This window comes from Pseudophryne corroboree, chromosome 4, assembly GCF_028390025.1.
Source record: "Pseudophryne corroboree isolate aPseCor3 chromosome 4, aPseCor3.hap2, whole genome shotgun sequence".
NCBI classification, from domain to species: Eukaryota; Metazoa; Chordata; class Amphibia; order Anura; family Myobatrachidae; genus Pseudophryne; species Pseudophryne corroboree.
The window spans coordinates 369,272,098-369,283,870 of record NC_086447.1 but is presented as its reverse complement, the minus strand read 5'-3'; the positions used below and the strand labels follow the sequence as shown (position 1 = coordinate 369,283,870).

At 46.3% G+C, this 11,773-nt stretch overlaps 1 protein-coding gene across 1 annotated transcript in view; it reads left to right on the top strand.

Moving 5' to 3' along the window:
• The first annotated feature begins 251 nt into the window (after window positions 1-251).
• The window catches only part of RNPEPL1 (arginyl aminopeptidase like 1), a 74,603-nt gene continuing 63,081 nt past the window's right edge, over window positions 252-11,773 (top strand). The window contains 3 exon segments of the mRNA XM_063916575.1: window positions 252-1,273; window positions 1,275-1,307; window positions 1,928-2,090. Of these exon segments, the coding sequence (XP_063772645.1) occupies window positions 924-1,273; window positions 1,275-1,307; window positions 1,928-2,090 (546 nt within the window). The 5' untranslated portion in view covers window positions 252-923.

Genomic DNA, 11,773 nt, shown 5'->3' with positions numbered 1-11,773 from the left:
GCACAGCAGCAGCTGGGTAGGAGGCTGTTATGTCTCCCCGCACACAGCAGCGCACGGACCCGTCCGCCTGTCCGCTGTGTGTGCAGGGCTGACAGTCTCCCGGGAGCAGCAGCCCAGCCGGCTCTAAACTCTCGCTCCCCGGTCCCCACTAACAGCCTGTTAAAGACACGCCCCCCGGATGGCCACGCGCATACAAAGCTCCTCAGCGGCAGGGGTCGCTGCAGTGAGCTGAGCAGGTCTAGTCCGGGGTTCCGGAATCTGATCCGGTCCGGTTTTCACCGAATCCCGGAGCCGGCTGCCAGGATTCCGGTGTCGGCATTTCAACGCCGGGATCCCGACAGCCGGCATCCTGATGATCATATAGCTGCTTCTGATTGGTTATGTAGAGTACTGTACCCTCCATTGATAGTACCCTTCTTTTTTATGCATCTGACACTTTATTACATTTTACAATAATATCCCTGACCCGTTCTCTGCCGGCCGATGTGTAATATAAGCGCAGGCCGCCGGGACAGTATGGTAGAGGGAGACAGCAGCCGGTACACGGGTAGGGTTACAGGCTGGTGCAGCCATGTTCCTGGCGGCAGATCGGTGCGGGGCTCCCGTTGCCCGGTGCGTGCGGCAGTCACCGACACACGCAGCATGATGCTACCAGCCAGCACTGCCTCCCGCTTCCTCGGGTAGTAGTAACGTTACCCGATGCCCAGTCCTGCTAGGCGGCTACAGATCATCGGTTACGCCGGGTGGGCTGTCCCGGACCAGGCCTCGCCTCCCAGCCTTGTCACTTCCTGTCCCGGGCCGGCCGGTCTCAGCTGCGGCTCCTCCCGGTCTAGGCCTCTCGGGGCTCCAATGGATTTTACATAGTGTCAGCCGCTGCTGTGCGTGTTTCCGTCTGTAGGGAGTCCGGTACCTGCGGCCTCGCTATGTCCGCGGCCGTGCCGTGCCCGGCTCTCTGCTGTTGCCGCCGGCCTCTGCACCCCGGGCCAGTCCCAGACTCTCCGCAGCGCTTCCTCCCGGGGCCACCAGACCCCGCTTCGGCCTCCAGCTTCCAGCTCTACCGGCTGCACCACTTCCACCTGGGGTTGGAGCTGCGGCAGGAGACCAGGGAGCTGTCCGGCTGCTTGGTGCTAGAACTCAGCTCTCTGTTGCCCGGAGGACCGGCTTTGGTCTTGGACACTCACCCTGTTGTCAGAGTCAGTTCTGTGCGTTGCAGGAGGGGAGGTCGGCAAAGCAGCAGGAACCCCGGTGACAAAGCTTTCTCCTCTTCTAGCCAGACCTGCCCCCCCAGTGACCACACCTGCACTTGTGCTCACCAGAGCTGCACTCAAGGTGACCACTGCTGGACTTCTGATTACCCCACAGGTATGTGCCAGGCGGCACCTGGTGATACAGAGTGTAAAGCTGACTTGGAACATCCTGAATCACCTCTCAGCACTCAAACCTCTGACCACTTATGGTATGTGACCCCTGAGTCTCCCACGTTGAGACCGGTAGCATCAGACTGCACCCCTGTAGTCATCCCAGAGCCCCTTGACCTTTCTGTTTCACGTACAACAAATCACAATTTCTCATCATGTTCGTTACCTAGTATTGTTGACTGTACTGGTTCCCCAGACATTGCTGCTGCTTCCCCTGCTGGTTCAGGTTGTCCCTTTATAAATGGTCATCGGACACCTGCTGCTTTTCTTAAACCATCTTGCCTTGCATCTATGTCTACCTTAACAGCCCCTCATTCCCCCACAACTGATCTGTCTTCCCTCTCATCTTCCTCATGCTACACCTTGTCTCCAGACTCTGTAGTATCCCCTACCACTGAGAACAGTTTTGCTACAGCAGTTACGCCACATCACTTTTCATCTATGGACTTTCCTTTTTTGGAGGCACTGCCTTGCACTTTTAGCCAGCCATGTGGGATTCATAGTGCCAGCGACTCTGTGCCCACTCAATCCTCCTGCTGCTTTCCGTTGGACTTTAGGGTCGAAGAGTTTACAGATTATGGCTCTGCACTTACCATCACTGTGCCTGAAACGTTACAAACCAACGAGACGTTCCAGGTCATTGTACACTACGTCACGGGAGAAGGTCCTGCGGTAAGTCTTATGTAAAAAAATAAATACATACATCCCCCAAAACATCAGCCACATTTCCCTTTGGTTTAGGAATCTTGTGTCAGTGTTGGCTCATTAAACTTTGGAGCTGTGGAGTGCAACGTTATTTAAGGGTCTATTCATGAAGCAGTGAAAAGAGTGTAGAAATGAGCCAGTGGAGAAGTCGCCCATGGCAACCAATCAGATTTTAAGTAACATTTGTCAAACGCATTCTATAAAATTATACGTAGTAGCTGGTTGCTATGGGCAACTTCACTCTTTTCACAGCTTCATGAATAGACCCCATAAGCCCCAGACACACTAAACGATTTTTTGAACAATAACGGCACATTGTTACGAGAATCGTCCAGTGTGTAGGCACATGGTTAACGATTCGCGCTTCCGTGGGTTGTTGACGATATCGCCTATCACCCGAACATGCTGGTCAATCTGACGATATATCAGAAACGGCATGTTCGGAGTTGTGGCAGGATGATGTCACTGAACAATATAGTTGGCTATATCATTCAGTGTGTATGCACTGTGTCGTTTGCCCGGGCGTTCAAGGGCAAACACTAAAAAAATCCCTCATGGAGCATATTGTCTAATGTTTCCCTGACTTTAGACACTACACAAATAGTATGTATGCACACCAAGGAGTTCGAAACAAGTGTAGGTCATGGAAAGCAGTTAGCTTCCCGACGAACGGGATCCGGCGGTCAATATACCGACGCCGGGATCCCAAGGGAGAATATACCGACGCCAAACGGGATGCCGGTGTCAAAATACCGACAGCCGGCATCCTGATCGTCCTGACAGTGGGACGCGCTGCTGTCCTGCCATGAGGGGGGGGGGGGGGGGGGGGGGGGAGTTAAGTTTAGGGAGCAGAAGGAGGGTTAGGCTCAGGGTGCAGCCATGGTAAGGTTAGGGACCGGGGAGAGAGGGTTATGGTTAGGCACCAAGCGGGGAGGGTAGGTTTAGGCAGCAAGAAAGGGAGGGTTAGGGTTAGGCACCAAGATTGGAGGGTTAGGGTCAGGCACCACCGGGGAGGGTTAGGGTTAAACACCCACAAGGTGAGGGTTAGGGGGCTCATTGGGGAGCTTTCGGGATTCTGATGGATGGGATGCCGCTGTCGGTATACTGACCGCCGGCATCCCGTCCATCGGTAAGTCATACTGAACCCAATCATACTTTAAGGATTGTGTTCTGGGGTTGCTTAAATCCTGAAAAACTGCACTACCACCTTTAAATAGTTTCACTTCCCCTAGCTGTTGACCCCAGTGCTTCTCCATCAGCTGTTTTGCGAGGGCTCCTTAGTTTTTCTTACAGCCTGAGCTAAAAAAAACTGTGAGCGGAAGGTTAACGTACAACCAATCGCAATCCACAAATAAGAGATTGCGGCTGTGTTTAGTCCTCTTTATATGAATTTAAAGTAGTAATAAAATTACAAAATGTAAATTTTGCCTGCACATTTAAGATTCAATTAACCAAGTTATGCTTTTGTTGCAGCTTTTGTGCACAAGATATACACATGTTTTTTTAGAAATAAAATTGCAGATATTAGTACTTTTGGTCACAGGTGATGATCAGATAATTACCACTAACAAGCTACATGTTTGAAAGATGGGACTCTCCTTTTTCAAATAAGCGTGCCCTTGAGTTTGTTCAGGCCGGAGTGGGTGGAATGTGTCCTCATGAATTTCATAATGATTTCTTCAAGTGCCAGGGTGTTCTTTGGACCATTGATTTATACTCTTGTGAACATGTATGATCACCGGTGAATAACTGCTGAAGGGTCATGTTTGAAAGATGAAACTCCCCTCTTTTGAACAAGGGTTACTTTGAGCCTGTGGGTGTCAGAATGGGGAAATAAAGAGCACTTAATGTTCTCTTCCTTGTTTCCTGGCTTTCAAAAATGTCTTCTGTGCTTTGCCTAGAAGGGGCAGTGCTTAATGACATTATGATGGCCCCTGTGTGATTACATCATCAAGCCATAAACCCTTCCAAGTCCAGGTGACAGACATTGACAGGGGGAGGACTTTTAGGTGCCACCCTTATCTGGATCCCTGTAGTGGGCGAGTCTCACTCTTCCTTAGCAGTGAAAGGGTTAATTGCTTTGTGTCTTGCTGTCAGGACTGTTGCAACATCAAATAGGTTTAGACTTTCTGCTCTAAGGCAGTAGTGCTCAGCGATAACTTTAAGACAAATTCCCAACTGGCCAGTGTCATTATTCTAAGGCTCTAAAAATTGATATTATTGATATTTCACAATGTTTGATTTGCACGCTTACAGGGCACCCAAAACAGCTGTTGATATCCCTTTTGGGATCCCATCGACATTTTTACAATTAGGTGGATTGTGTTGTCCTCAAAGCTGTTTACCTTAAAGGAATAAGAATAAACAATATTTACAGGCCTTTTAGGGATCACACCACACATGTTATTTCATTGTGCGCAAACCCTCCATAATGAATGTATAATACTGTTATGTATTATTGTCAGCAGTGTTGTTTAAAACATAAATCAATAAATAAAAGTATCTGCACAATAACATTGATAAAGCTAAATATTTATCTTACTTAAAACCCTTTAAGAGGTCAGAGAACACAGTACGCTGTTGGCGTACGGAATACCGTAAGGGTACGCACGTTGCGTAACAATCGCTTAGCCGTAGTCGAGACGCTCAAGCGTCACGTTCGCTCACGGTCAAGAGATCACAGGCAGACACGCTATTGGCTGCCGACTAACGTAATGATATGCTACTAGCGTAGCGGACGCTTGGGACCACGAGGAGATCACAAGCGGCGCTGATGCTCACAGTATAAAACCTTTATAACTATACCATAAAACAATGTATTATGCAGTAAACCTTGGTGTAGTGATAGGGTGTAAATGTAACACAGTGTAACCTTATTAACTTAAAGCTGTACGAGCGTCTCCGACGCTCAGAGAATACTTAGAAATATAAGAAATACACAGATACCGATCTTTGGTTCTAACACCTTATATGAACGTTCTATTTGCAAAAGAATAATACAATACAAGTCATACACTACCAATATAACATAGACTAACTAACCAGATAACTACACATGAAATACAATAACAGTACAATAACACTTTAAGAGGAAAAGAGAGGGAAAAGGGGAGAAGAGAGAGAGAGAGATATGGCTCACAATAACAATAAAGACAATATGATTGCGGAGAAAACTTACGCACAAAGGGAACAATCGCATGCGCCTTTCTGAATATCCAGCTCCCGATTATCAGTGATGAGAACCGTTGAAGAGAGTGAGCTGGATCAGATCGGCTTGTCTATTTATGCACCACACACAATACAATACAATGGTCCCTACAATCTCATTGTTCATTGGACACAGGAATTCGTCTTCGCATTATAACAAAAGGTCATAGGTTGATTCATACAGGTGGGCTGTGACTATTTCCAACTGCTCAGGTGGGTGGGAAACTAGGTTTCCCGCCGCATGGATAAGTGAGTGCAAATAATAGCAAATGTCCATAAACTTCTTATGTCCATAACTATTCGCACGAGCGATTAATCCGCTTCAAACCAACACCGGAATATTGCTAATTAAATACTCTTCCGATGGATACTAAACACCACTGTATAACCCATGTCTGACCCTTCGTATCAAACAAAGAGGGATCTCTTTGTCTATGAACATGCTACATTAACTAAACTTTCAGATTCTATCAAAGGGACCATAATCTACAAAATACATTATATGGTTAAAATATGTAACAATCGAGTCGCCCGCTAGACGCACACAAACTCTACCGTAAATGCGCATACCGTGCGCCTGCGGGTGCACGCACCAGCGGGTATGCGTACGCACGGGAGAGCGTGGGCACGCGCAGCGGGGACACGCATGAGGTGCAAATATGGTAGTGTGCATCATGATATTTTTCTGACTTTGACAGTCCACCCTTTGGCAGTCATCAATAACTGCCACTTTCTAAAACATTTCAAAAAGAGAAAAATATATGTCATGTATAAATACATTTCCATGGTTGGGTAAGGGAGGAGAGAGGAAGGTGTGAAAAGGGTATGACCTAGTGAGATAGTAGAAGCATGTGTGTATGAATCCATGTTTGGGGGGTCATGTATCATCGTGCCGTTCGTGTTTTAAATCAAGCTTCGAGGTATTGTGAAGTATACATTTGAATTCCTTCTTATCCCGTGGTACGGGTCTGTGGATGGGCTGTCAAACTTTACCGAGCTCTTTTCGGCTTTTAGTTGCAACAAAATGGGGGAGCACATTTTAGTTGATGATACATGAATGGGGGATATGTGATTGCTGATATCTGTGCCTGTATTCCCTATCGACTATGTGTGTCATTACCTGAAGGTTGTAGAAATGAAGATAAAGAACAATTATGGTAAATGCAGTGGTATTCTATGTCAGGTTAATGAACATTTTGTCGGTTGAAGTCTTGTCTGGTGTCTGTTGAATGCAGTCTTCTTTGGGCTTTTGCCAAAAAGTGCGAGCAAAAAGCTTTGTCAATGTCCATAGACTTACAAAAGTGTTGGGCTAGCGTAAATTTAAAATTTCTAGGGAAACTGGGGGTCTATGGCATAGTTCATCAATTATCTGTATACAAGGTTGTCAAAACTTCTTCTTTAATCCATCTGTTGTCTGTATACAGGATCATCAAATTCCTCGTCCAAGTGGGTCTTTTTACCTTGGAGAAAACGGAGAAACAGGTGAAAGAAACGGACCGTATAATCGCATTTTCATCACATCATTGTCTCTACCGTTGGGTCATAAATCAAATCCATTGGAATTACAATTTCCTCACTCCTTAGACTCATTACCCTGGTACTACGTTTGCACTTCGTTAAAGCCTGACCGCATCTAAATATCAAACCAATCGTTATGACAACACCCAAGATACATAGGAGAAACTTCCCTACATCCATTATGACTCCTTGAGCCCATTCTCCTAAACCAGAGAACCAATTTCGCGGGTTCAACCATGACACCCAACCAGTCAGCTCATTACCCACAGCAGCAAGGGTGAGATTGTGTCTCCTGCGAAATTCCCACTTTAGTTGGAGAATATCGTCCATCTTTTGGTCTATGACCTCGACCGGATCCTCGGTACTATTCGTAATATATGTGCAGCATTTCACGCCGTACTGCGTTGCCAGTGTGACACAATATCCACCTGTCACTGCTGTGAGATAATTAAGAACCATTCTATGCTGAACCAGTTCTGTTTTATAAGCTTGAAGCTCCCTTCCGGTATACCTAAAAGTGTCATCATACATTTCTGTGATATTGTCTAATAAATTAGCAAGCGCAGAGATATACTTATAGTTCAACACTCCTCTAGCGGTGCGAGTGAAATCTAACGCAAGTAGAACCTGAATCCCGGTGGATTCATGGATCAGATCAGAGGCCGGATGCTCTGTCCTTTCCGTCAGTTGCCTTTTAACGACGTGCTCGTAATGGGTGTGAGTACAAGGAGCTTGGGCACCACGGTGTATATCTTTCATTTTGGCATGTGATACAGTCATTACCTCAGGCAGTACTTTTCCAATATAACACAATCCTTCAGAGTTTGGGGCAAGCCACTTATACGCCTTCCTCCCGCATATGAAATATGCATCATCGGGGAGAACATATGGGACTGAGTAGGACGTAACCATTTTACACATCTTCCATGTGAAATCTCCTAACCCTAATTCTCCCATCTGTCTAGTACACGTATCTGTTTGTATGATATGTGCACAGTATCCTGGTGATACCTCTCCAACTCTCATGATCCTATTTCCTAGGGTATACCTGTATCGGAAAGATTTTTCTCTACTGGCTATGTGGCGTATAAGCTCTGTATCTGTAGGCATTCTATCTGCTATATATAAAAAGGTCATGGTTTGGTTACTCCATGACACTTCCCAATTTCCCGGCTTTCGGGGATTGGAAATGTTAAAACATATTAGGGATCTATCCACATGGTATTGGTGGAGCTTCAAACTAGGAGGACTGGAGATATTAAACCTCCTGTCCACCGGTCTCCCACCCTTTAGCTCAAGTACCTCTCCTACCGTTAACGGGAATGGTACTAGCCCTGATTTGCTATGGCCTTGAGGTACTTGAGAGCATACCCAACAATCTGTCTGATTTAACACATTACCCACTAAGGAGTGATAGTCACTCAATGGATGCCGGTCCATGTGGATATTAAAACTGGATTGGCATTTCTTGATGCACCCATCCTCAACTACATTGTCACAGAGTCTACAGATACAGTTTTCTTCGGCTAACAATCCTTCACAATTCCTTCTATTGTCAATGCTATCGGATCGTTTTCTGATACTCGCCTTTACTTGTTGATTAAGTTGTTCTTGGAAAACTACGCCTCCATCTTTGTCATCAGAACCCATTCCAGAACCTCTCTCGACCTCCATGGTACTCTCGCCGGAACAGACTGCTCTGGTCAACATCATGGTCAACAGGAAAATCCGGATCACAGTCTCTTGGGGCAAGTCCATCTTATAGGAGGAAACGGGGAAGAATGAGAAGGGGGAAAAAAATAATTGAGGGAGAGGGGATGGGAAGTGGAGAAAAACAATAAAAGGGAACAGGGAATCGACAACTGCTTTTGATCTTATGATTTTCAATGCTCAGGTGCCGCCTCAGTCCTTCTGAAACAGACACTCCAGTGATACAACTTCCTCTACCGTCTGTTCTTTATCACGGGACCTCTCTGGATCAGCAACCTTCTTACAGTGGGACGAATGAACCCAAGTCTCTCTCTCGGCAACCTTCAATGCTGTAGTGCTAGTCAATAAGACTTGGTATGGTCCTTCCCATCTGTCAGTAAGGCAACCTGAGCGTAGAAAATTCCGTATCATTACATAATCCCCAGGTTCAATGTCATGACAATTACTATCTGGCAAATCTGGAATCACCAACTTCAAATTATCATTTTGATTCCTTAGCTGTTTACTCATGTTAACCAGGTATTTTACAGTCACTTCATTGTTACACTTCAAATCATCCTGAGGGTTAATCATAACATGCGGTTGTCGACCAAACAAGATTTCAAAGGGGGACAGATTAAGAGGGGACCTGGGAGTGGTTCTGATGCTGTATAGTACAATGGGTAAAGCTTCTGGCCATGTCAATCCCGTTTCTGCCATAACTTTGCTCAGTTTATTTTTAATAGTGCTGTTCACTCTTTCCACCTTCGCACTCGCCTGGGGGCGATACGGAGTGTGCAGCTTACTATCAATTCCCATCAACTTACACATTCCTTGAAAGACATCACCTGTAAAATGGGTACCCCTATCACTTTCAATTATTCTAGGGATACCGTATCTACATACAAATTCCTGCACAATTTTCTTAGCAGTAAACATAGCGGTATTTGTGGCCGCCGGAAATGCTTCGACCCAATTTGAGAATACATCTATACAAACAAGTACATATTTCAAATTTCGACAAGGGGGTAGTTGTATAAAGTCAATCTGTATTACCTGAAAAGGGCCACCTGTAGGTGGGATATGAGATGGTTCTGTTGGTATTGCCTTTCCGATATTCTTCCTCAAACAGGTAAGGCATGACATTGCTCTCTTACCTGCATGAGATGAAAATCCTGGGGCGCACCAATATGCTCTTACCAACTTGCACATTCCTTCCTTGCCCAGATGCGTCAGCCCGTGTGCTGCCTCAGCTAAGCATGGGAGATATGCTCTGGGGGCCACTGGTTTACCTTTTCCATCCGTCCAGAGTCCTGAGGACTCCTGGCCATATCCTTTTGCCTTCCAGACTGCCTTTTCCTGTGTGGAACACAAATTTTGCATTTCACACAACTTCTGTGTGTTGATGGTATTAAATACCATCAGTTGTGTGGTGTCTGTCTGTCTGGGGGTACCGGCTGCTAACTTAGCAGCTTCGTCTGCTCGGCTGTTACCAAGTGATACCGGGTCTTGGCTATATGTGTGTGCTTTACACTTGATAACAGCCACTCTGTCGGGTTCCTGTATCGCTGTTAGAAGTCTTTTGATGTGGGCTGCATGCGCTACCGGTGTACCAGCTGCCGTCATGAAATTTCTGAGGCGCCATAGGGCTCCGAAATCATGGACTACCCCGAAGGCGTATCTAGAATCGGTGTAGATATTGGCTGACTTGCCCTTAGCCAATTCACATGCTCTGGTTAGGGCAACCAGTTCAGCAACCTGGGCTGAGTGAGGTGGGCCTAGCGGTTCTGCTTCTATGGTGCCTTGGTCATCTACGACTGCGTATCCAGTACACAAGTCTCCCGAGTCCGACTGTCTGTGACAACTACCGTCAGTGTAGAAAGTAAGATCTACATCTTCCAGTGGGTTGTCACTGATGTCAGGCCTTGCCGTGAAATTTTGGGTCAAATATTCCATACAATCATGCATGTCATCCTTTGTATTAAATCCTCCTTCCCCATAGCTCTCATCCTCCACCCTTTGTGCCTGTGCAGGCACACCTGGGAGATATGTTGCAGGATTTAATGCACTGCATCTCCTTATGGTGATGTTTACGGGGGCCATTAGTGCCAATTCCCATCTTGTAAACCGCGCTGATGAGACGTGCCTGGTTTGGGCAGAATTCAGCAAGGCTGACACTGCATGTGGTGTATGAATTGTGAGGTTGTGTCCTAGCACTACATCTTCGCTTTTCGTTACTAGCAATGCTATCGCAGCAATGCTTCGCAAGCATGTTGGGAGGGATCGCGCTACCGTATCTAGCTGAGCGCTGTAGTATGCTACCGGCCTGCTGGCATCACCGTGCTTTTGGGTTAGGACGCCTGCCGCGCAACCAGCACTTTCTGTTCCGTACAGCTCAAAGGGTTTCCCATAGTCTGGCATACCTAATGCTGGTGCCTGCGTTAGGCACTGTTTAAGTCTCTCAAACGCCATCTTGGACTCGTCTGTATGCGAAATCCGATCAGGTTTGTTTGATGAGACCATCTCCTGCAAAGGTAATGCTAGAATGGAAAATCCTGGGATCCAGTTACGGCAATACCCACACATTCCTAAAAACGTTCTGATCTGTTGCTGGGTTTGTGGCAGAGTCATGTCTCTAATTGCTTGGATTCTATCAGCGGTCAGGTGTCTCAGTCCTTGTGTTAGACAGTGTCCTAAATATTTTACTTTAGTTTGGCATAATTGCAACTTGTCTTTGGAAACCTTGTGTCCTGTGTCTGAAAGATGAAACAGGAGCTGTTTCGTATCCTTCAGGGACGCTTCCAATGAATCTGAACACAGTAGTAAATCATCCACATACTGTATCAATATTGATCCACTCTCTGGTTGGAAAGACTGTAAACAATCATGCAAAGCCTGGGAAAATATGCTTGGACTGTCTATGAAACCTTGTGGTAATCGAGTCCATGTGTATTGGACTCCTCTGTATGTAAATGCAAACAAATATTGGCTGTCAGGGTGCAGAGGTACCGAGAAGAAAGCGGAGCAGAGGTCAATAACAGTGAAAAATTTCGCAGTGGGAGGGATCTGCATAAGGATGACAGCTGGATTTGGCACTACGGGGAACTGACTCTCAACTATTTTGTTAATCCCCCTTAGATCCTGCACTAGCCTGTAACCCCTCCCCCCACTCTTTTTCACTGGGAAGATGGGACTATTGGCAGTGCTGGATGTTCTTACCAGAATGCCCTGTTGTA